This window comes from Carcharhinus amblyrhynchos, chromosome 19 (genome assembly GCF_965287045.1).
Source record: "Carcharhinus amblyrhynchos chromosome 19, sCarAmb.v2.hapA, whole genome shotgun sequence".
NCBI lineage: Eukaryota > Metazoa > Chordata > Chondrichthyes > Carcharhiniformes > Carcharhinidae > Carcharhinus > Carcharhinus amblyrhynchos.
The window spans coordinates 51016540-51043358 of record NC_137342.1 but is presented as its reverse complement, the minus strand read 5'-3'; the positions used below and the strand labels follow the sequence as shown (position 1 = coordinate 51043358).

At 44.2% G+C, this 26819-nt stretch overlaps 1 protein-coding gene across 1 annotated transcript in view; it reads left to right on the top strand.

The window, feature by feature from the left end:
• The window catches only part of grm3 (glutamate receptor, metabotropic 3), a 177731-nt gene extending 152030 nt beyond the window's left edge, over nt 1–25701 (top strand). Inside the window, exons 5-7 of the mRNA XM_080207112.1 lie at nt 11566–12632; nt 22585–22759; nt 25222–25701. Of these exons, the coding sequence (XP_080063238.1) occupies nt 11566–12632; nt 22585–22759; nt 25222–25298 (1319 nt within the window). The 3' untranslated portion in view covers nt 25299–25701. The remainder of the gene's footprint in view (nt 1–11565; nt 12633–22584; nt 22760–25221) is intronic.
• The last annotated feature ends 1118 nt before the right edge of the window (nt 25702–26819 follow it).

Genomic DNA, 26819 nt, shown 5'->3' with positions numbered 1-26819 from the left:
TGTTATTCCAGCAAAAGGAAGGCAGTTTTATTTAACAGTCCTTTATCAGAAAATCCACAGCCTGGATTTAGTGGAACTGGCCAGAATAAACATGGTGGCAGGAGGATCAGATGGAAGAACCTACATCTATTCCCAACATCCAGAAAACTGTCCCCATTGAAGTTGGGAGTGGGAAGAACGTGAGACCGGAATTCCACTAGTTGGCAGCAAGGATGCAATTAGACTCATTAATGAGGCACTTAGAACCAATTATCCCCACGACTATCAGCATTTAGTGGTGGCTCAGGGATTCTCCTTATACAACCTGCCCATGCTTCTTGGAGGCTGTCAGTTTCCCAGGATCCCTCATTCACAGGCATCTTGTTCCCAAACCAGGGTCCCAGCATTGAAAATGGAGGTGGAGGTTCACCTACCTGTCCCTTGCTCCCCTCCTCTTGACCAACCAGCCCCTTGCTCCCCACACCCACCCCCATCCCAGTCTCACTCACCTGTGTCCTTGAATCCAGCATTTAGCCTAGGGCCTGGACGGAAGTCACCATTCCCACTGGCACAGCCTACAATGGAGAACTGATGACTTTTAATTGTCCAACAACTCTCAGAAGTGGGACATAGCTGGGATCCTGAATCACTCATGGAGGGGGTGAGGGGGGTCACATGATGCTGGATGGTTAAGTGCATTCCCCTCAAAAGCAACATCGAGTTTGGGACCCCTGTTTCTGCCAACAAGGAAATCAGTTTCCTATCGCTTGTTTCTACAATGCTTTTCAAAGAAAGATTGTTCAAATGAAGCATCTGTGTTTTTTCTTATTTCAGAAGATTAGTTACCTTTCTCTTGGAAATCAGGCTCATTTATTGACAACATTGAACACACTTTGTACATCACAGGTATTAATAGGATTGGGTTTTGAAATTGACCTTAGCCAATCAATTGAGAATCTGAAATTGGCTTATCAATTTTAAAGTTTAATTATTAGTCACAAGTAGGCTTACAATAACACTGCAGTGAAGTTACTGTGAAATTCCCCTAGTTGCCACACTCCGGCGCCTGTTCGGGTCAATGCACCTAACCTGCACATATTTCAGACTGTGGGAGGAAACCGGAGCACCTGGAGGAAACCCACACAGACACTGGGAGAACATGCAGGCTCCACACAGCCAGTGACCCAAGCCCAGAATCAAACCTGGGTCCCTGGCTGCCACTTTTCTGCCCCAATGTCAATGTTGCACTGTTTGGCCCTTCACCTCAGATAATGCACACATGAACAATGAAACAGGAAAAGATCCTCTGATCAATCTACTTTCCCTTATCAAAAAAATAAGCGGAGAAAGTAAATTTGTTTTTTGGGGGATGGTTTCTCCAGTGCTCGGTGCAGGTACAAATGTTGTTTCTATCTCTGCTGAAAAAAATATAAATCATCTTCTAAAAAAAATCATTGATACCAGGTGCGGTTACGCATTGCCTGGTGTACCAAGACAAGTGGAATAATTGGCAAACCAGAGGAATTGCACAGGCTGTGTTAGCAGACAGGCGTAGCAAGAAGCGATCACCACCACTGAAAAATATCTTTGGAACCAGTGATTTAGGCCAAATGGAATCAATTTCCAATAGAATCAAGCCTTTGCAGCATTTTGCAGACAGTGCGATGAGATTACTGTTTTTCATCACAAAGGGCGTAGCGATATCTCTCTGGCATATCCCATGTGAAGCATACAGTTTGGCTGAGGGCCCAGACAAACATTACATTTGTGGTCCAGGGAAAACATTGCTTGATTATCAGCTCTGTCTCTCTGATTTCTACCACCAATTTCACAATGTTGACTTACACAAGATTACGTGGTTTTAAGGGTTTATGGTTTTATTGATGTTTTAAAGTGTCATGGTGATTGACACTTATTGAACTGTAGTGAAATGATTTCTAACACAAGGTGGAAAGTTATGAATGAATTATTGTGAAAGTTTTTTTTACATATTCTATTATCACTGCAGTGTTCATTAGTTTGGTGGGTCACTAAGCATGGAAGTGCCATACCTTGGCACTGGGGCTACAATGGGCCATGAGAGAAAGGGCATATCTTGGCATAGGGACTGGGTGGAATGGCAGAGCTCATACTGTGGCTATGAGAGGTCATGGGGTAGGTGGAGAGGTAATGGTTGGCATTGGGAGTAGGAAGGGCTATGGGATGTTGGTGCAGGGATATGGCTTGGCATAAGGAGCAGGAAGAGCCATTGAGAATTAGTGAGGTCATGATGGGCCATGGGGAAGTTGTGGGGGTGAGGGAGGTATGAGACGTGAGGGCTGTAAGGCCTTTTCCCAACACTTGAAAACAATTAATCCCCCAGCCAGTAGCTCCTATGGCCGCCTCTGAACTTTCTCCAGGGCTGGTTGGCCTGACTCCTGTCCAGGCTGTTCCATTTGCCATTTATATTAATGATTTGGATGAGAATATAAGGGGCATGGTTAGTAAGTTTGCCGATGACACGAAGATTGGTGGCATAGTAGACAATGAGGTAAGTTATCTCCAATAGCAATGGGATCTTGATCAACTGGGCCAGTGGACTGACAAATGGCAGATGGAGTTTAATTTAGACAAATGTGAGGTGATGCATTTTGGTAGATTGAACCAGGGCAGGACTTACTCAGTGGTTCGGCACTGGGGGGAGTTACAGAACGAAGAGATCTAGGGGTACATGTTCATAGCTCCTTGAAAGTGGAGTCACAGGTGGACAGAGTGGTGAAGAAGGCACTCGATATGCTTGGTTTCATTGGTCAGAACATTGAATACAGAAGTTGGAATGTCTTGTTGAAGTTGTACAAGACATTGGTAAGGCCTCACTTGGAATACTGTGTCCAATTCTGGTCACCCTATTATAGAAAAGATATTATTAAACTAGAAAGAGGGCAGAAAAGATTTACTAGGATGCTACCAGGACTTGATGGATTGAGTTATAAGGAGAGGCTGGATAGACTGGGACTTTTTTCTCTGGAGCGTAGGAGGCTGAGGAGTGATCTTATAGAGGTCTATAAAATAATGAGGGTCACAGATCAGGTAGATAGTCAATATCTTTTCCCAAAAGTAGGAGAGTCTAAAACTAGAGGGCATAGATTTAAGGCGAGAGGGGAGAGGTCGAAAAGTGTCCAGAGGGGCAATTTTTTCCACACAGAGGGTGGTGAGTGTATGGAACAAGCTGACAGAGGTAGTAGTAGAGGCTGGTACAATTTTATCTTTCAAAAAGCATGTAGATAGTTAAATGGGTATGATGGGTATAGAAGGATATGGGCCGAAAGCGGGCAATTGGGATTAGCTTTGGGGTTTGTAAAAAAAAAGGGCGGTGTGGACAATATGGGCCGAAGGGCCTGTTTCCATGCTGTAAACCTCTATGACTCTGTATTTATACTGCAAGGGGAGGGAATGAAAGATGAGTCATAGCTACAGAAACCAGGGGAAAGGCTGCTAATGGCAGCCCATAGAGAGAATAAAGGGTGTGAATGGCCAAATGGCAGAGAAGCTGCAATCAGAGGGTAAGTTGGGGCAGATGGAGGGTGAGGGTGAGAGGGTGGTGGGGAATGGATGGAACCAAAGGTAAAATTTAGAAAAAGAGAGAAAAGCTAAGAGTGATAAATTAGGGGGAAAGAGTGGCGGGGGGGGAAGAAAAATGAAGACATTAAAGAAATAAATAAAATAGAACGAAAACAAAGGGGCTGAGGTGGGGTAGGGTAAATCATCTGAAGTTGTTGAATTTGATGTTGAGATGGGAAGGCTGTAAAGTGCCGAACCGGAAGATGAGATGCTGTTCCTCCAGTTTGCGTCGAGCTTCACTGGAACATTGCAGCAGGATAAGAACAGACATGGTGTGGGAGCAGGATCGTGTGTTAAAATGGCAGGGGCAGTTAAAATGGTTAATTTGCCATTTTCTTTTGGTTTCAGATTCCAGCATCCGTAGTAATTTGCTTTTATCCAGTTGTAAAAACCCATCAGGTGCACTAACGTCCTTTAGGGAAGGAAATCTGCCGTCCTTACCTGGTCTGGCCTACGTGTGACCCCAGAGCCACAGCAATGTGGTTGACTTTCAACTGCCCTCTAAGGGCAACTAGGGAAGGGTAATAAATGCTGTCCAACCAGCGACACCCACGTCCCACAAATGATTTAAAAAAACAAGTCTTAAAACTTGAAATCTGGTGCAATTCCTCTAGATTAGTCACTGGGAATTCAAAACTCTTGTTTAAAATTATTGACCTCTACGGGGATTACAACACTGTAAATTTCAAATTGTATATGATGTAACAACATTGTAAATATTCCCTTCTGCCTTTGAATTTGGTTTTTATAAGGGGACAGAAGTTCTATTTTCCAACAGACCAATATGTTTTCCAAAAGCTTTGGAGCTATTCTGCAGTTGCACAATTTTTATATTACACCCATTTGGATAAAATTTTGGAACATATTTTTCACAGTAAACTCATGTTTTCAGTTCAATACAGTAAGGCCACAGTGCCACCTATTGTTACTGCAGGGATTTCCACTCCCCTGCAGTCTGAGATTCATTTTACTTTATTGCCACTTCCATCTCTCAGATATCTGGAGCTACAGAAAGTGTCATTTTCCTAACTTTGTTTCCATTTAGGAAAATTCCAGGAAAAATACACTGTTCTGAACACACAGGGACAAATCAGTACTTAATTCATTTTTGTTGACTGACAGAAATATCAATCACAGCAAGTGTCTCCAAAGTTTTGTTGCATTGGGAAAGATAAAGGATTGATTCATGATTCCTTTGACATCAGGGCAAGATTTTCTCAAAGGCCGATATCAGGCAGGAAGGGCAATGTTGAGCCTGCATTTAGAAGAAAAGAATTGCAGGCTGAGCGAGTGGGAGAGGACCTGACAGATGGAGTACAATGTTAGCAAATGTGAGGTTACCCACTTTGGTAGAAATAATAGTAGGAGGGATTATTATTTAAAGGGCGAAAAGTTGCAGCATGCTACAGTGCAGAGGGACCTGGGGGTCCTTGTGCACGAATCGCAAAAACCCAGCCTGCAGGTGCAGCAGGTGATCAAGAAGGCGAATGGAACATTGGCCTTTATAGCGAGGGGGATAGAATATAAAAGTAGGGAGGTCTTGCTGCAACTGTACAGGGTACTGGTGAGGCCGCAGCTGGAGTACTGTGTGTAGTTTTGGTCACCGCACTTACGCAAGGATATATTGGCCTTGGAGGGAGTGCAGAGGAGGTTCACTAGGCTGATACCAGAGATGAGGGGGTTGGACTACGAGGAAAGATTGAGTAGGCTGGGTCTGTACTTGTTAGAGTTTAGAAGGCTGAGGAGGGATCTTATAGAGACGTATAAGATAATGAAGGGGCCAGATAGGGTAGAGGTAGGGAGATTCTTCCCGCTTGGAGAGGACAGCAGGACTAGAGGGCACAGCCTCAAAATAAGGGGAGGAAAGTTTAGATCAGGGTTGAGGAGGAACTTCTTCACTCAAAGGGTGGTGAGTCTCTGGAATTCTCTACCCGTTGAAGTGGTGGAGGCTGCCTCGCTAAATATATTTAAGTCACAGGTGGATAGGTTTTTGGTAGGCAAGGGAATTAAGGGTTATGGGGAGAAAGCGGGAAAGTGGAACTGATCCACTTCAGATCAGCCATGATCTTATTGAATGGCGGGGCAGGCTCGAAGGGCTAGATGGCCTACTCCTGCTCCTATTTCTTATGTTCTTATGTACCAGTTCCAGGCTGTATTGCTGGGGACAATTTCTGATTCACCTCCCCGAGTATCACCTGATTATATTAATGATCAGGGCTCCACATTTAAAGTTTGCCCCTGCACACAGGTAGCTCGCTTGCCACTGGGAAAACATAGCTTTAAAAGATAAGAAGAATACTGCCCCAAAATTCACCAAAGCTTCCCTGGAGCGACTGCTGGCTCATCACGATATACTAAACCCATGCTCTGGGCAGAGACCTCGCCAGTAGGATGACCAGTCCAGCATGGGATGCAGGGGCAGCAGTAGTCAGTGCTAACACCTTGCAGAAGAGGACAGTCATCCAATGCACAGAGAGGATGAATGCTCTCCTGCGTTCTGCCAGGGTAAGTTACTCTTCTCAACACTCTCATCTCACACACCAATCCATAGAGATCTCGCTCAAGGGACACCACCCCTCACTCATTCACCCACATCTCCACCTTCCCTGTGGGTTGGTCCACATCACCTCACTGCTGCCAATTATCGATCATACATGCCAGGCATCCTTACCATCAGCCCCCGCATGCATCATGTTTATACTCTCTCCAGCTATTTTTATGCAGGTGAAGGCAGCTCACAACAAGAGGGAGAAATCCCAGATGGCCGGAGGTTGCCAGAACCTCTCAAAGTTTGGGCACAGAGTCCTCGAGCTGGCCGGGGGGGTGATGTTGATTGCTCCTCTGCTAATGGTGAGGTGGGAGGCAATGGGCCAAGTGAAGATCCAGCACTGCTTCATCCATAGACAGCGATGCTGGGAGCTGTGTCTCCTGTTTCTCAGGCCTGCCTTTCATTAATCACCTCTCCTTTCTTTCACAGGTATCTGTGAAGCAGCACAGGGGGGGTCCAGCAGCCAGGTCCTTGACTCCAGTCCTGACAGCTGCACAGCGAAGGGATTCATGGACATGGAAATAGAAGACTCATCACAGCGCTCACCCACACTCTCTGCCAGCGCAGACACGCACACCTCAGTTCAACTTAGCCTTCGAGCAGTCTCAGGGTCACAACCTGGTGAGCTCACCACTCCGTCAGATCCACAGCAGGCGGAGATAGGGACGTCCCAGGGTACCAGCACACAGAGGATTATGGAGGCCAGGAATTTGCTGAGTCCCAGTCAGATCCAGAGCCTCTGGATTCTGCCGTGTCTCAGTCACTGCGGCTCCAAAAGCAAATGCAGGGAAATCGGGAAGGAATGTCAGCTACACTCCTCAGATTGAAAGGCAGAATGGAGTCAGTCTGTCTGCAGTCTGAGGGGATTGCAGCAACAGGGTCAACACTGGTGGCCACTGTACAGACCTTGGAACAAGATTTCTGTCCTGCACAGCTCCATTTTCTGGCATCCATCAGTGCCAATGCCAGAGGACACAGGGCTTCTCCAGCCCACTCCAGCTGTCCCTCTATCCCACGGAGGGTATCAAGCACCCAGGGAGGGGGATCAGTTGGTGCATACCCCAGGGCCATCCAGCCAGGTGACTCCAGAGGTTTTGCATCCATCCAAGTCCCCTCTTCCTGCAACTCCACCTGTGCAGGTCGAGGAGGGTGGCACCCCAAGACTACAGGACCCCAATAGCAGGCCACGGCCCCCCAGGCCTCGGGGCCCCTAGACAACTCTTGCCAAGGTCATAACAAACAACAGGGAAGGGCAGCCTCCACTTACGCTGTGGATGTTGGGGGCGCACCGAGATGTAGTGGCAGGGTAAGAAATGTCAAGAAGGTGAAATCGTTCAGTGTGAGCACAGTGGCAATTACAGAAAGCTCTTTAAATAAACCCCCTGTTGTTGCACCTTTTCTTCAGATTGACAGGAACATAGCCCATCACTCAAGAGAAAATCAACCACGAGAGGGAATCCCCATTGTTGTGGCACCAGGCTTACTGCTTTCAAAATCCTACCACATATTCAACTTTCAAACTCTCCTTTTAGGGCCACATCAGCACAGTTTGTTCACCACCACCCCCTCAACCCCCCACATCCCTACCTGCTCAGCATCGATCTTTTTCCTCCTTAATACTTACAACAACTTTATCCCTATCTCATGTCTTACTTTGTGCCATCATTGAGTCTCGATGTGGCACATACCACTCTTTGCCCTCTGGGTGATTTTTTCCCAGGCAGTTGTCAATATGTTGTTGTATTGATACCAGGAGGTAAATAAGCATAAAGGTCACATGACTCAGCCACACACGCCACCCCCTCTCTCCACCCCCAGTTCTTCCACACACCTTGGGCTTTGCACAATCCACCCTTTAATGTGTTTCATTTGTCTTTTCTATTTCTTGAGGGATTTCTTTCCAGTGAGATATGAGAATGTTCATCTCGTCCCTCATTTTTATCATGTATTTGTAGCTGCTAAGATCCAGAGGTGACATTTCACCCCTCCAGTTAGAAACGAGTGTGGGAAGATTGGCAAAAAAAATGTAGCTGATCAAAGGATGATAGAATCCTTACATTGCAGAGGCTTCTCAGCCCAATAAATTTACACCGACTCTCTGAGAGAACATCTTACATAAGCCCACCCTCTACCCTATCCCTGTAACCCACGCATTTACCCCTCACCTACTGTCAAAATCATTTCCTATCTTAAAGAAATCTGAATTCAAAGATCACCGGTCTCTTTTATTTCGAGTTGCTTCTGGATGCTCAGTTTGGGTTTTGCCAGCGTCACTCAGCTTCTGACCTTAGCACAGCCTTGGTTTAAGCATGGACAAAAGAGCTGAACTCCAGAGGTGAGGTGAGATGAGAGTGATAGCCCTTGACATCAAGGCAGCATTTTACTGTATTTGGCATCAAGAGCCCTAACAAAACTGGATTCATGGGATTCAGGGGGAAAATCTCCACTGTTTGGAGTCATACTGGCACGAAGGAAGGTGGTTGTGGTGGTAGGAGGTCAATGGTCTCAGCTCCAGGACATCTCTGCAGGGGTGTCTCAGGGTAGTGTCTAGGCCCAACCACCTTCAACTGCTTCATCAATGATCTTCCTTCCATCATAAGTGGGGATGTTCGCTGATGATTGCAAAATGTTCAGTATCATTCACAACTCCTCAGATAGTGAAGCAGTCCACATCCAAATGCAACAAGACCAGGACAATATCCAGCTTTGGGCTAAGAAGTGCCAAGTAGCTTTCACACTGCACCAGTGCCAGGCTGTGAACATCTCCAACAAACCATCACCCCTTGACATTCAATGGCATTACTATCAATGAATCCCCAACCGTCAACACCCGGGGGGGTTACCATTGACTAGAAACTGAACTGGACAAGCCCAATAAATACTGTGGCTACCAGAGCAAGTCAAAGGCTAGGAATCCTGCAGAGAGTAACTCATCTCCTGATTCTCCAAAGCCTGTCCAGCAAATACAAGGAACAAGTGTGATGGAATACTTTCCATTTGCCTGAATGAGTGTAGCTACAACAACATTCATGAAGTTCGACATCTAGGACAAAGCAGCACTCGATTATTATCTCTTCCACAAACAGTCAATTCCTCCATCATAGATGAACAGTGGCAGGAGTGTGTGCCATCTACAAGATAAACTGCAGGAACTCACTGGGGTTCCCTAGGTAGCATCTTCCAAACACATGACCTCTACCATCTAGATGGTCAAGAGCAGCAAATATCTGGGAACACCACCACCTGGAGGTTCCCCCCACAAGTCACTCGCCATTCTGATTTAGCAATACATTGCCATTCCTTCACTGTCACTGGATCAAAACCCTGGAACTCCCTCTCTAACAGCGCTGTGGGTGTACCTCCACCTCAGGAACTGCAGCCGATTAAGAAGGTAGCTCACCATTACTTTTTCATGAGCAACTAGGGACGGGGAATAAATGCTGGCCTAGCCAGCAACACCCACATCCCATGAATGAATTTAAAAAAATAAAGATTTCTCAGTTTCACCTCCATCTGCTGAATTCTGAAAAGCTTCTGCTCCTCATTGAGTCCTGTGCAAGTTTATTTTGTTCATTGGCAGGATGTGGTCATTGCTGGCTAGACCTGCATTTATTGCCCTAACTGCCCTTGAGAAGGTGGTGGTGAGCTGCCGCCTTGAACCACTGCACTCCCTGTGGTGTAGGTACACCCACTGTGCTGTTAAGGAGGGAACTCCAGAATTTTGACCCAGTGACAGTGAAGGAATGGCAATATTTTTCCAAGGACAGTCAGTGGCTTGGAGGGAATCCTCCAAGTGGTGTTCCCAGGTATCTGCTGCTCTTGTCTTTCTAGATGGTAGTGGTCATGGGTTTGGAAGGTGCTGCCTAAGGAATCTTGGTGAGTTCCGGCAGTGCATCTTGTAGATGGTACACACTGCTGTCACTGTTCATTGGTGATGGAGGGATCAAATGTTTGTGGAAGGGGGAGCGATCAAATGGGATTGATTGTGTCAAGCTTCTTGAGTGTTGCTGGAGCAGCGCTCATGCAGGCAAGTAGAGAGTATTCTATTACACACAGGCTTTGGGTATCAGGCCGTGAGTTACTCACTTCAGTATTCCCAGCCTCTGATCTGCTCTTGTATGGCTAGTCCAGTTCAGTCTCTAGTCAATGGTAACCCCCAGGATATTGATAAAGGGATATTCAGCAATGGTAATGCCATTGAATGTCAAGGACGATGGTTAGGTCCTTTTGTGTTAGAGTTATTCATTGCCTGGCACTCGTGTGGTGCAAATTTGCCACTTATCAGTCCAAGCCTGACATTAGACATTTGAATGGACCTACCATATATTAAGCTGATCTTTCTCCATACTCTAGCTGTGACTGTAACACCATATTCTGCACTCTCTCCTTTCCTTCTCCCCTATATACTTTATGAACAGTATGTTTTATCTATATAGTTCGCAAAAAAAAATACTTTTCACTGGATCCCAATACATGTGATGATAATAAATCAAATCAAATCAAAAATCATCAAAGGTTTTGCTGAATTTGAACACAGACTGCTTCGGTATCTGAGGAGTCATGAATGGTGTTGAACGTTGGACAGTTACTCAGTGCAACCTCCAGCTCCACCTTGAATTGAATTGGGCAGAGTGGTGGGGGAAGGAGGGTGACTGGATTTATGCAGCAGCTCAAGGAAGTTCAGGAGAAGTCTGTTCAATGTGGAATGAAGGCGATTCTGACCCAATAGAGATTTCCTGTGATTTTCTGAAAAAAAAGGAAGATTCGCTCCTGCGTATCAGAGCTGGCAGCCAGCAAAACTTCAGACGTGGAAAGTCAGAAAAAAAGTAGAACATGGAACGTAGAACATTACAGTACAGGCCCTTCGGCCCTTGATGGTTTCACAGGTTGGCGCAACAATCTAAAGCCCATCTAACCTACACTGTTCCAATATCATCCATACGTTTATCCAATGACCATTTAAATGCTCTTAATGTTGGCGAGTCCACTACTGTTAAGTAGACAATGGTTATATTAATTGTTTAAGAATAACATAGAATGAAAACAACTGCTTATTTCCCAGGATGGAATGAGCTTTGTAACTGGTGTGTGTGCTGGGGAGAAGTATCTGAGTAAATCATCCAAAACATGGCAGATGGAATTTAGACTTTACCGTGCATACGAACATGTGGTTTCACCACGCCACGTGCTGCCTATAGGATTGTCACTTAGTAAGAAATCTCACAACACCAGGTTAAAGTCCAACGGATTTATTTGGTGAACGACTCACTTCGTGAAGGAGCAGTGCTCCAAAAGCTCGTGCTACCAAATAAACCTGTTGGACTGTAATCTGGTGTTGTGAGACTTCTTACTGTGCCCACCCCAGTCCAACACTGGTATCATGATTATCACTAAGGTTGAAGTTGTGTTTTTAATGTCATCTTGCTTTTTTCTTTCAGCCCCATTCCATCCCGCTGGTGATATGGACAGTGAAGTTAAATTTGATGGAAATGGCGATGGCAATGGTCGGTACAATGTGTTCAACTTTCAGAAAGTTGCAGGAAAATACACCTACATCAAGGTTGGCCAATGGGCAAAGTCTTTGTCTCTGAACACAGCGCTGATTCACTGGCCCAAAGATCACATCCCCACATCACAATGTAGCGATCCGTGTGCCCGAAACGAGATCAAAAACATGCAGCCTGGAGACGTGTGCTGCTGGATTTGTGTACCGTGCGACCCCTACGCGTACTTGGAGGATGAGTTCACGTGCAAGGACTGTGGGCCGGGCAGGTGGCCCAATGAGGACCTCACAGGATGCTATGACTTACCAGAGGAGTATATCAGATGGGGAGATGCCTGGGCTGTGGGGCCAATTACCATCTCGTGTGCTGGGATTGTCACTACACTGATGGTTGCCACTATCTTTGTAAAGCACAACAACACACCTCTTATCAAAGCCTCAGGACGTGAACTCTGCTACATTTTACTGTTTGGGGTCTTCTTTTCCTACTGTATGACATTTTTCTTTATCGCGAAACCCTCACCGGCTATATGCACCTTGCGCCGATTAGGACTTGGCACATCCTTTGCCGTGTGCTACTCAGCACTGCTTACCAAGACCAACCGCATCGCGAGGATATTTAATGGTGTGAAGGACGGGGCCCAGAGACCCAGGTTCATCAGTCCCAGTTCTCAAGTCTTCATCTGTCTGAGTCTCATCTCAGTTCAGATTATCATCGTGTCAGTCTGGCTGATTCTGGAGGCTCCTGGTACAAGAAGGTACACAGTCCCTGAGAAAAGAGAGACAGTCATTCTGAAATGTAACGTAAAGGACTCCAGCATGTTAATGTCTTTGACATATGACGTGGTGCTGGTGACCCTGTGTACAGTCTATGCCTTTAAGACTCGGAAATGTCCTGAAAATTTCAATGAAGCGAAATTTATTGGATTTACCATGTACACAACATGTATCATCTGGCTTGCCTTTCTCCCTATATTTTACGTGACATCCAGTGATTATAGGGTAAGTGATTAATTCTTTCCATGCTATCAAGGTTTAAGTTCCAAAGTGTCAGTGAGGATGAAGTAAATGTATTACATTCATATATTCCCCAGTTATGCTGTCAGTAAAGTACTGGCAATTACATAATAGATGTTTAATTGAAAAGTGATTTAAAAGCCTGGCTGGGTAGTTAGCATCTGAAGGAGAAAAGCTGGTGAACGTTTTAGGTCCCATCAAGACGTGAAGTTACCTTTCCCTCCAGGTACTAACCAACCTGCATTTTCCATGTTAATATCAGAATTTTGGCATTTGCCATTGGCTACGAGTCTCCAATAATAGGTCAAAGTTAGTCTCAAATCTTAGTGCTGTTCCTTATATAATTATTTAGTAAATCGTTTTGTTCAACTCATCATTGCATGCAGGATTAATGTACACCTAATTGAATAGTGAAATTAAAGTCACTCAGCAAGGGATAACAGTAATTTAGCATCCCTACATAATTCAGCATTCTTTCCATTATGTCCATAAATATTATCTTTAATTTTCCGTCAGTAGGCCATGGCACAGCTTGTTCAATTCTTCTACATTTCCCAGATATTGGTGAGACACGGCGGAAGTCTGCACCCGGGAACTGGGTTTAACCTGGCCTTTGGTGGTTGTCTGTGTGGAGTTTTCACCTTCTCCCCATGTCTGCATGGGTTTCCTCCGGGTACTCCAGTTTCCTCCCGCAGTCCAAACATGCGCAGGTGAGGTGGATTGACCATGCTAAATTGCCCTTTAGTGTCCAAAGATGTGTAGGTTAGGGGGATTAACAGGGTAAATACGTGGGGTTATGGGGGTAAGGCCTGGATAAGATGCCCTGTTGGAAAGTCGGTGCAAACTCCTTCTGCACAGTAGGGATTCCCTGATTCTGTGTCTTAATATTAGAGTTTCTTTGTGTATGCAAGATGTGCTATTACCTCCTTATATTTCCAGCTACTTTTCCTCACCATTCCCAAAAGCTAAACCTTTCCAGCTGGCAAAATTTCTGTGGATGGTGATCCCGTCACACCTCCAAATGAGGCCCTTAACCGGGCAATTAATACCCAATTACCTCAGTGCTGGGCAGACCTGTTGTCACATGGGGGGGGGGGGGGCACAAACCTGTCCGGGTTGTTTGTGATCACCTGGAATGACGGAGACCCTCAATCCAAGATACTTAATGGTTGCTCAAGGGACCTGGCACTGGGAAAATAGTGGGGAGGGGGGCTGGCCCATTGAGATCCACTGCTCTGCCCTCATAGCCAACCCGTTAACCCTACCGCCCCCCCCCCCCCCCCCCAACATCCTCTTTCCCTTTGATCTCCACTCTACAAAACCCCGGGTGCCATCATTTACCTATGGCCTGGTTCACTCCCTGATGCTGGGCCTCTGGTGTGTATCAGTCTGACAGGAGTCACTGCCCACCTAGTGGCATTTTTGGGCAAAAGAGCCACTGGTCTCTGATCATCTGGCATTTTCTATGGTTGGAACGTTCTGGCCCCATAGGCCTGGTGCCATGAAAAGCCATTGATAGGCCCGTATATGGCATATTTTCCCAGGAGGAAGCCAAGACCCTCATCACTCCATCGGATTCCTCCCCAACTCTTTCCTCTAAGATCGGAGATGGAATTTCAGCCCTTCCTGTCTGCTGAGATTTTCCAAAACCGGAAGCAAGTTTAGAGAAAAACAGAACTGGAGTCAGATTATTGCCATATCTCTGGATTTTTACACAGAAAAGATTTGGAAAAGAGTTAAATTTAAATATAATAGTTTTTAAAGCAACATTTATTCATGCAAGTTATCAAATATTAAGAAGAAAGTCATTAAAATATTACTTTTCCCCAAGTATCATAAACAATTAAATATCTGTTAACTTGTGTGTAAGTTCAATTAAGAACCTTACACCATTGTGTAGAGAAATTTCTATCTGCATGGAGCATACCCTCCCTCAAGGTGGGACAGATTCAGAACAGATCTACCCACTCAGCACTGGGCATCTGTGACATGCTGTGTACCATCAGCAGAGGCTGAACTGTATACAGCCGCAATCTGTAACCTCATGTCTTGCCCACCCCACTATTACTACCAAACAAAGGGATTATACTGGCTCAATGAAGAGTACAGGAAGGCATGGCAGGAGCAGCATTAGGCATACCTAAAAATGTAGACGCTAACCATGTGAAGCTACAAGTACAGGGCTACCTGCATGCCAAGCAGCATGCGATAGACAGAGATAAGTGATCCCACAACCAACCGATCAGATCAAAACTCTGACACATCCAGGCGTGAATTGTGAAAGAAAATGAAACAATTAACAGGAATAAGCCACAAACACTACATCCTTAATGCTGGGGAGCCCAGCATGTCAGTGCAAAATACGAGGCTGAGGCATTGGCCACCATCTGGAGCTAGAAGTGCCGAGTGGATGATCCATCTTGGTGTCCCTGAGATCCCCCAGCATCACAGATGGCAGTTTCCAGCCAATTTGACTCATTTCACATGTAAATGGCTAAAAGCACTGGATGTGACAAAAGCTATGGGACCCTGACAACATTCCAGCAATAGTGCATACATAGAACGTAGCAAGAGTAGGCCATTCAGCCCTTCAATCCTGCCCCACCATGCAATAAGATCATTGCTGATCCAGGTGTACCTCAGCTCCATTTTGCACTCAATAACCTGCTCCATGAAGCCCAGTTTGGGTTCTGCCAATCCCTCTCAGCTCCTGAACTAATTACAACCCGGTTTCAAACATGGACAAAAGAGTTGAACTCAGTGGGGGATTGAAAGCCACTGTCCTTCACATCCAGGCAGTATTTTGACCAAGTGTGGCACCAAAGAGTCCTAGCATATAAACATATGAACTAGGAGCATGAGTAGGCCACTCAGCCCCTCAAGACTGCTCCGCTATTCACAGTTGATCTGATCTGACCCTGCCTATCGCTGATAACCCTTCAGCCCTTTGTTAATCAAGAATCAATCTCGCCCTGACTTAAAGCTATTCATCAATTCATCTTCCATTGCCTTTTGAGGAAATGAGTTCCAGAGATTCGCGTCCCTCTGAGAGAAAATATTTTCTCAGCTCTGTCTTAAACTTTTAAACAGCGACCCCTAGTTCTAAATCCCACCCACAGTCTCCACAGCTACCCTGTCAGGATGGTAAAGGTTTTGATCAAGTCGCCTCTCTAAACTCTAGTGGATACAAACCAAACCTCTCCAATCTTTCCTCATAAGGCAGCCCGCTCATTCCTAGTATTAGTCTGGTAAACATTCCCTGAACTGCTTCAAATTTATTTACATATTTCCTTAAATGAGGAGACCAATTCTATGCACAATATTCCAAAAGTGGTCTCACCAATGTCCTGTACAACTGAACCATGACTTTTGTATTCAATTCCCCCTCAGAATGAATAATAACATAGAACACTACAGCACAAACAGCCCCTTTGGCCCACGAGTTGCGCCGATCACATCAACATCTATCTATAACCCCAATCCCATAAAACCCCATATACTCATCCAGAAGTCTTTTAAAAGACCCCAGCGAGTTCGCCTCCACCACCACTGACGGCAGCCGATTCCATTCACTCACCACCCTCTGAGTGAAAAACTTACCCCTAACATCACTTCTGTACTTTCCTCCCCGCACCTTAAACCTGTGTCCTCTCGTAGCGACCATTTCAACCCGGGGAAATAGCCTCTGAGAATCCACCCTATCTATTCCTCTGAACGTTTTATAAACTTCTATCAGGTCGCCTCTCAACCTTCATCTCTCCAGGGAAAAGAGACCCAGTTCCCTCAACCTAACTTCATAAGGCATGCCTCCCAGTCCAGGCAACATCCTTGTAAATCTCCTCTGTACCCTTTCAATAGCTTCTACGTCTTTCCTATAGTGAGGCGACCAGAACTGCGCACAGTACTCCAAATGAGGCCTGACAAGGGTCTTATAAAGTTGCAGCATTACCTCCCGATTCCTAAACTCAATCCCTCGATTTATGAAGGCCAGTACACCATACGCCTTCTTGACCACCTCTTCCACCTGCGAGGCCGATTTAAGAGTCCTGTGGACCCGGACCCCAAGATCCTTCTGCTCCTCAACACTACCAAGACTCCTGCCCTTGATAGTGTACTCGTTCATCCCGTTATTCATTCTATTAGCCTTCCTAATTACTTGCTGTACTAGCATTCTCACTTTTTTTGATGTATGCCCTAGGATACCCAGATCCCTCTGCACTTCAGAGCAAAATTGGAGACAAAGGGAATCTGGGGGGAAATCCCTCCACTGATTGGAAGATGGTTGCTGGAGGCCAATGCTCTCAGCCCCAGCAGGAGTTCCTCAGGATATTATCTGAGTCCCAACCATCTAATTGCTTCATCAATGAATTTCCTTCATCATCATGTCAGAAGTGGGGATGTTTGCTGATGACTACACAATGCTCAGTATCTGTGCAACCCCTCAGATACTGAAATGGTCCATGTCCATATGCAGCAAGACCTGGACAACATTTAGGCTCTAACAACATTGTAGTTGTGTCTATACGAGATAGACTATGACACTAGCTTCTCAATAGGAATGGGCAACAAATGCTGGCCTTGCCATTGATATCCACATGCCAGGAAGTGATAAAAGAAAGGCTCTGATAGTGTTGTTTGTTTATTATCTCTATTATTGCCAGAAGAAACTCCAAAAAATGTGCAGGTTAGCTGGCCACACTAAATTGTGCCTTATTGTTTCAAGTTTTGTAGGTTAGGGGGATTAGCGGGTTAGATATATAGGATGATGGGTAAAGGGCCTGGATGGGATGCTCTGTTGAAGAGACAGGGCACATTTGACGGACGAAATGACCTCCTTCTGTATTATAGGCATTCTATGATTCTATTCATTACAAAACTTGTACTGATTCAGTGAAATGTTTATCATAACTGTATGTTTACTAAAAAAAGACAGTTTTATGCTTTGTTCCAGCCTCTTCTTACCTAAGATAAAACTTTCAGTCTGGTACATCCATAAAACACAATATCCAGTTTGGATGGCAAGAGAGATATATTGTTACATCTACTGGGTGATGCTATTGCAGAAATAGGTATTAATCAGAGTCAATCCATTTCAGGAGGTATTAGCTGTGGATTCTTTTTCTCAGGCCACTGAACAGAAGAGAATATCCACTAAACTCAAATTTTATGGGTGGCACAGTGATTAGCTGCTTCACAGGACCAGGGAGCCGGATTTGATTCCCAGTTCAGATCACTGTCCATGCAGAGTCTGCACATTCTCCCCGTGTCTGCATGGGTTTCCTCTGGATGCTCTGATTTCTTCCCACAGTCTGAAAGGTGTGCTGGTTAAGTGCATTGGCCGTGCTAAATTCTTCCTCAGTGTACCCAAACACGCCAGAATGTGACTTTCACAGTAACTTCATAGAAGTGTTACTGTAAGCCTACTTATTACACTAATAAATAAACTTCTTAAAAGTTTAAACTTTTAGTGATTTTCCATTAACTTTATTTCTGGGCACCTTATTTAAGGCAGAATGATAAAGTCCTGGAAAGAATGTAAAGCAGATTTACTAGTATGATACCGGGAATGAGGAATTTCAGATACAAGGAAAGATTGGATATATTTTATTTGGAGCAGAGATTAAGAGGTGACCTTACTGAAGTGTTCAAAATTAAGAACAATTTTGACAGAGTAAAGGAGGATATCCTGTTTCCAATTTTTGGTATGTCAGTGACTAGGGAGGGGCGTTCCCAGTTTCTAGATGGTTAGCAAGAGAGCTAGGAGTGAGTTGAACAGAAACTTCTTTGCTCAGAGAGTTGGGTTCTGGAACGCACTACCTGGGAGAGAGGTGGAGACTGATTCCACAAGAGGTTTCAGAAGAGAGCTGGATATATATTTGAAAGTGATGAATTTCGAGGGCTGTGGAGATAGGGCTGGAGAATGGGACTTGCTGGGTCGCTCATTTGGAAGCCACTACAGACACGATGGGCTGAATGGCCTCCTGTGTGCTGTAAAATTCTATGATTCCATAATTTAAAAGCAAAGATGTAAAGCAATGCCTGGTGTACTAGGATCTTGATTTTATCTCTACTTGGTCCTTTTGCCTACTCGAGACATGTATAAAAAGCATGGAACAGTTTTCCATTACTAACAAGACAAAGATACACAATAGTCATTACGTGAGTCCAACAAATTTCCCGCGAACCATGTTTTCTTTCCTGGTTAATGAATACTAATATTACAAAAACTGATGACAGGGTGTCCCCAACTTACAACCTGGTAAGCCCACTATACATGATTGCTGGTATAATGTGAAAACAGTCACAAAATTTAAAATCGCATTATTTGAAAGTAACACCCTCTAAAAGCCCAAGTACAGAAAGAAATGAGTTGTTACTTCCTCCCCCTAATGGATCTCCAAGCCACTTATGTCAATTCGAACTATCTGTTTCACTTATCGGCATCACTTCAAACACTGCAATAAAAACGAAACAGTCTTTTCCTGGTCAGTTTGAAAATTTCTGTAAACATCCTTCAGAAATGAATATCGGAATAATTGCTGCAAGTCAACTATTTACAATCCATATCAATGACTTGGATGAAGGACTAAATGTATGATTGCTGAATTTGCTGATGACACAAAGATAGGTAGAAAAGTAAGCTGTGAAGTGAACATAAGGCACCTGCAAAGAGATATAGAGAGGGTAAGTGAGAGGCTAAAGATAAGGCTAGAGTATAATGGCAGGAAGAATGGAAAAGCAGCAAACTGTTTAAATGGAGAGATATTACAGAATTCTGAGGTGCAGAGGGATCTGGCTGGCCTGGTACATGAATCAGGATAAGATAGTGTTCAGGTACAGCAAATGATTAGGAAGGTAAGTGTCATGTTGTTATTTACTGCAAGGTGAATAGAATATAAAGGTAGGGATGTTTTGCTGCAGTTGTGCAGGTCATTGGTGAGGTCACATCTGGGGTATTGTGCGTGGTTCTGGTCTATTTTGTTAAGAAAGGATATAAGTGCAGACGGGTGAGTTATTTTACAAGGAAAGGTTGGCATGAATAGGCCTGCGTTCATTTCAGAACATTGAGAGATAATCTTATGGAAACATATAAGATTCTGAGGGAACTTGACAGCGTGGATGCTGAAAGAGTATTTCTCTTTGTGGGGGAGACAAAACTAGGGGACACAGTTTACAAATAAGGGGATTTCTGTTTAAGGTGGAGATGAGAAAATTTTGTTTCCTCTCCGAGGGTTGTGGATCTTCAGAACCCTTTTCCTCAGAGAGCATTAGAGGCTGGATCATTCAATAATTTTAAGGCCAAGATAGATAGACTCTTAACTAACAAGGGAGTCAAAGGTTATCAGGGTAGATGGAATATGGAGTTGAAGCCACAATCAGGTCAGCCATTAGCTTATTGAATGGTGGACCAAGTTTGAGGGACCCTACTCATGCCCACAATTTTATTAAAAGAATCATAGAATTCATACGGTGCAAAAGGAGGCCATTTGGCCCATCTAGCCTGCATCGAAAGCAATCCCACCCAGGCCCTATTTCCATTACCACACGTATTTATCCTGCTAATCCCCCTGATACTAAGGCTCAATTTTAGCATGGTCAATCTACCTAACCTGTACATCTTTAGACTGTGGCAGGAACCAGAGCACCCAGAGGAAACCCACGCAGACCCGAGGAGAATGTGTAAACTCTGCACAGACAGTGACCTGAGGCCAGAATTGAACCCGGCTCCCTGGCATTATAAGGCCTCAGTGCTAACTGCTGTGCCACTGTGCCACCCCATTTATATGCTCACGTGTTTGTATGAGCAGAATGTGACCCCAAGCAGCTGTTTGAATTGCTCAAAATAGCCAGCCCCGTTGTATAGTTTTAACAGAGTTGGCGTAGATGGTAATGGGAAACATTTAGAACCATTTTTTAATATAGCTAGCTGTGTGGGATAGTCAGAGCTCGTGGATGTGGTAGTAACTACTTCTAAAGTGGGAAAAAATGATGTAAAATCACAGGGAGGTAATAGTGCCCTAATGTACCAGTACATTTTTTATGAATATCTTTGTCTGAAATTTAAACAAAAGTGTTAGTCCATTTGTTTAAGTTGTGGTCAGGACTCTCACAAGGTTAACACATTACACAATAGTGGAAAAGAATGAATCCTAGGACACTGGAGACAAATTATACAGCTCAATTGCTACTCCGAATGAGGTCATGTAACTCAGTAAAGTACAATAATTGAATCTGGGAGATCCCAATCTGTGTAGCTCAATATTGCACCATTAACTGGAATCTAGGTCATGGGGAGTGGGAATTACTTACTCACACAATCTCAGTGCCTATCTAATTTGTATGTGTCTGCCCAGATTGTGTCTGTATTGCTAGACAGCTCCTCTCGTACCATGGAGACTAGAATGGTCCAATTCATTTTGCTTTTCAACAGAGACTCCTCTCCATAAGTTCCTTTATAATCTTTTGTTTCTGCGGTGGATTATTGGCATGGAAAAGATTGAATCATCCACAGACGTTACACATGGTGTCTGATTTCAACATACAGAGTTCACAACTTTCCCTACTCTTTCAGGAGATGTGGGTGTCACTGCCCAGCCCAGCATATGTTGCTCATTCCTAATTGTCACAGACAAGGTGATGGTGAGCTATCCTCATGAGATGCTGCAATCCATAATTTTACTTTTGTATAGTGTTTCGATGTGACTGAGTGGTTAGCTGGACCATTTCGGAGACTAGTTAAGAGTCAGTCACATTGCTGTAGGCTGTGAGTTACATATAGGCCACTCTGGGTAAAGATGGGAATGGCACGGTGGCACAGTGGTTAGCACAGCTGCCTCACATTGCCAGGGACCCAAGTTTGATTCCAGCCTTCCCGTGGGTGTGCGTGGGTTTCCTCCAGGTGCTCACGTTTTCTCCCACAGTCCAAAGATATACAGGTTAGGTGGAGTGGCTAAATTGCCTTTTAGTGTCCCAAGATCTGTAGGTGAGATGGATTAGCCATGGTAAATGTGTGGGGTTAGGGGATTGGGCTGGGGGTGATGGTGCAGGTAAGATACTCTGCCAGAGAGTCAGTGCAGACTTGATGGACTGAATGGCCTCCTTTTGCATTCTAGGGATTCTGTGATTGATTTCCCTTCCAAAATGAAATAGGTGGGATTTTAAGACAATCTAGTAGCTACCATCACTGACAGTAACTTTTTTAATCTGGATTTATTTAACTTGAATTCCCCAGCTACCATTGTGGGCTTTGAACTTGTCAGGATCATTAGACAAGATCTCTAGATTACTGATCCAGTAACATCATCACAATTTTGCTTTACTGTCCAAATGGCGTGTCCAGACAAAAACTGTAACACGATGAGAATTTATGAGTAACAGCACATTGCTGTCAATTTAGTTTGGCAAATGATTCTGAAGTAGTGCAACACACTTGGAATTGGACTAGGCCTGGATCAGGGTTTCTACGTAACATTACCAAATTAAAACGTCTCGTGGTTCACTTCAAGCCAATATTTGACATGAATTTGACCACCCCCACCCCGGAACACAAGGTAAAAATCACTATTGACAAAATAATCAGAACACAGATTTCACAATTATCAGATTGCTGCCTCCATTATTTTCGGGGCGGTCATTGATTTTTTTTTAAAACAGGATAAAGTTTCTGTTAAAATAGTATAGCAAGGCACTTGATGGAAACGCATCCAAATGTACCAATGTTAGCAGTGATTTCTATCCTGTGGCTTTCCCAAGCCGGAATTTGATTTCCGAGTAACTCCAGCTATAATGTTGTACCCGATTGCCCTATCAGGACATGTAACTCTGAACCTTGATTTGGAACAAACACACCTACAATGTTTGCTGGGCGTTGCTCAAGTGTTTGTCTCCAGGTCTTAAGAACCTGTTCAATAGTTTAACAATTGCTTTTGTTCCACAGGTTCAGACGACAACCATGTGTATCTCAGTCAGCCTGAGTGGTTTTGTGGTGCTGGGCTGCCTCTTTGCTCCCAAGGTTCACATCATCGTGTTTCAGCCACAGAAGAACGTGACCAGCCACAGACTCACCATGAACCGGTTCAGTGTCAGCGGAACTGTCACTAGTCACTCGCACTGTAAGTAAAAAGCCGGGCTAGTTCTGTGGGTTTTTCTATTCTTCACCCACAACCAATGCAGGAAAACCTCTAAATCCCTGAAAAAACACACACAACACCCCCTCTCCCGATCAACTTATATGAATATACCCCAATATCAACAGTAAGTTGTTCAGAAGGATTTTTCTTTCTCTTTGATCATTGGGGTTGTAATTCTCTACCATGCATTATTCCCACAAATATGTGGAAAATGCAGGTATTAAATCCCTGACCAGAATTTTACGTCCCACTGACCCTTCCTGGGAGCCACAGGCTGGCAGGATGATGGGTGGAATGGTGGGCACCTTGCCTGGCATTTGGCCTGCGCTGGGATAGGTGCCCTGCCTGCCCTTGAGCTAATTGAAGCCCTTAAATAATCAATTAATGGCCACTTCAGGGCTTCTGGTATTGTGTCAGTGGTATTGTATACCCCCACTGGTATTGTGTCAGTGAGGGGGTGGCAATGCCACATGCCAAGGCTGCCAGGTACACCCCAGCAGCCTGGCTGTGGGTTCAGCAATGGGGTTAGCCCACCCCACCCTCATCAGTCAGTGGTGATTGCATGTTTTGGGGAGGGGGTATGGTGTTTGAGAAATACAGTGCTCTGTAAAACCCAGCCCCTCTGAATATTTTTGCTCCCCACCCACCCAACTATCCTCAAAGTGTCATAATAACCAAAACATCTGTATCTGTGGAGAGAGAAGCAGAATTAATGTTCTGATTCCAAAAAAGAAACATGTTGAACTTTGAAACGTTAACTGTTTTTCTCTCCATAGATGCTGTCGGAACTGATTAATTTTAAAATTAATTTTATTGTGAAACTTTAAAAAAAGTCAACTAAAAATCTATTTAGTTAGAATCACTGAAAGTTTACTGCCCATAGTATCTGCACCGATTTAAAAACCCACCACCACCTAATCTCACTTTTCCTTCTTAGTACGTATTCTTGCAGGTTACGGGACCCCAAGTTCCTTTCCAGATACTTTTCAAATGAGTTAAGGGTTTTTGCCTCTACTGCCCTTTCAGGCAGTGAGTTCCAGACCCACACAACCCACTGAGAGAAAAAATATTTTTCCCCATTTCCTCTCTAACCTTTCTACCAATCAACTTAAATCTGTGCCCCCTAGTCACTGACCTCTCTGTTAAGATGAAAAGGCACTTCCAGGACTATCCAGGACATTCACAATTTTGTACGTCTCAATCAAATCTCCCCTCCACCTCCTCTGTTCCGAGGAGAACACCCTAACCTCTCCAATCTCCAATTTTCGAGCTAGCAACATCCTGGTTAATCTTCTCTGCACCCTCTCTCATGCAATTATAGCCTTTCTGTAATGAGTTGACCAGAATTGCACATGCTACTCAAGTTGTGTTCGAACTAATGTTTTATTCAGTTCCAGCCTGACCTCCCTGTTCTTGTATTCTGTGCCTCGGCTAATAAATAAAAGGACTCCATCTGCCTTGATGACCATCTCATCTACCTGTCCCTTGCTACCTTTGGGGATCTGTGGGCATTAACTCCAACGTCTCTCACTTTGTCTGCACCTCTCAGTATCCTCTCATTTACTGCGTAATCCTTCCCCTTGTTTGAACTCCCCAAATACATCACCTCACGCTTCTCTTGGTTGAATTTTGTTTCCCGTTTTGCTGCCAGTCCATTGATACCTTCCTGCAGTCTGCAGCAATCCTGCTCACTACCAACCATGCGAATATTTCTTTTAAGGTTTGTTTAGTTGTCACAAAAAAGTAATCATTTCCGCAAAGGTACTTTGTCAATTAGAAGTCTGGAGTTGGCCTTAGCACCATTAGATTAGAGTGTGGGGAAACTTGGCCAGTGTCCAAATCCTTAATCACCCCGCTGGGAAAATGCACAACTGTGCACTTGGCAGTGAGGACAGGATTGGACACAGCTGCGATGTTGAACAATCTTCTGATATTCCTGGTCTCGGCTCACATGAAAGAAATCAAATGGCAGAAGGCTCTTGGTGCCTGGGGGAACCATACAGCAACAAGTGGGGCAGTACGGTGGCACAGTGGTTAGCGCTGCTACCTCACAGCGCCAGGAACCTTGATTCAATTTCGGCTTTGGGTCACTGTCTGTGTGGAGTTTGCACGTTCTCCCCGGGCCTGCGTGGGTTTCCTCCAGGTGCTCTGGTTTCTCCCACAAAAATGTGTGGGTTAGGTGGATTGGCCATGCCACATTGCACCTTATTGTTAGGAGGATTAGCTAGGGTAAATATATGGGGATAGGGCCTGGGTGGGATTATGGTCAGTGCAGACTCAATGGACTGAATGGCCTCCTCCTGCTCTGTAGGGATTCTATGAGTCAGTTCCTTCAGGGGAATGGGGAGAAAACAGCGGAGGAAGTAAATTTGATTTGAATAATTTTCTTTCTACATTTCTAAAGGACACTTGGAGTAACGTGCCATGATACTCTTGCTTTGCAGCATCTGCCAGTGCTCACTACGTTCCTACTGTCTGCAATGGAAGAGAAATTCTAGATTCAACTACATCATCCTTGTGAAGTTGTATCCTATTCAGCTGTCAAACTGTTGTACTGTTCAGAAGCGCACGCACCGTGCGCAATGGTGAATCAGTAACTTGTTTTGTAGAAACAGCGTATTAAATTATTTATAAGGTCTGTAAATAACTACTAGTATTCTCGTTTTTCTGGTTAATCGTATTTTATCCTGTAAATAACTATTATTTACATACATTGTTATAAACTGTTTACTTAGGGGCAAGTACTGTATGAAATATGGCAAACTGACTATTATAAAGTTTTGAGGTTTTATTACCATCCTTAATGTATTTACACTAGAATGCATAGTAATTTTTATGTTGTACATACAAATAGTTACATTAAGTAACTAATGGTTCTAACAGCACAAAACAATATGAAAACTTTATTGTAAAATAAACTTAATAAAAATCTAACTACTGCTGGAACTGATTTAGTACTCAGCATTCTTCTTTATGCACTAACATTTCCTCAATACATGGTCTCAGATTTTCATAATAGAACTGATTCAGAAACTATTCCTTGCTTTTCTACCCAACCAACTGTCTGTAAATAAAAACAATGTTAAGTAACTTACAATGACTTTTATTCCTTTAAATGTCTTGGAACTCCCCCTTGGTCATACCCAATAAACAGCTATTTTGTTTGACAATTCTGTTATTTTCTCATTTAATACCTTTCACATTTTAATACCTAGTTTTATGATGACTGTGAGGCAAATATCCTTGCAAGGTAGAAAGGTAATAAATTGGTGGGGATTATTTGAATCAATAAGTCACTGAGCCACAGGATATAATGGATGATTCTTGGTTGAATTAAGGCGGGAAAACAGACTCAGTTTCCAAGTTATTTTCCATGTTGTAACCACAGCCTCATCATTAACAATGATCACACTTCCCAGTACCATCGAACCTGAAGACCCTAATGGCCCATCCATGGTTTTGCTTTTCTCCACATTTTCACACAGCATGTTGGGAATCATAGAAACTAGAAGCAAGATGAGGCCATTCAGCCCTTCAACTACTGTACCATTCATCTTGATCATGGCTTATCATCGTACTCAACATCCTGATCCTAAGTAGGCTTACATTAACACTGCAAGTTACCGTGAAAATCCTCAAGTCACCCCACTCCAGTCCCTGTTTGGATGCACTGGCCAAGCTGAATTCTCCCTCAATGTACCTAACAAGCACATCTTTCGGATTGTGGGAGTGACTGAAGGAAACCCACGCAGACATGGGGAGAATGTGCAAACTCCACACAGTGACCCAAGCTGGGAATTGAACCTGGGTCGCTGACACTGAGGCAGCACTGATGACCACTGTGTTTCTGTGCTGCTCTGAAGACAAATGGAATCCTTTCATTTATTAACTAAGATGCAGAACTTAAGAAGAGGAAGATTATGCTGCAACTATATAAAACATTAGTTAGAACACAACTTGATTACTGTGTGCAGTTCTGGTCACCTCATTACAGAAAGGATGTAATTGTATTAGAGAGACCGCAGAGGAGATTTACGAGAAT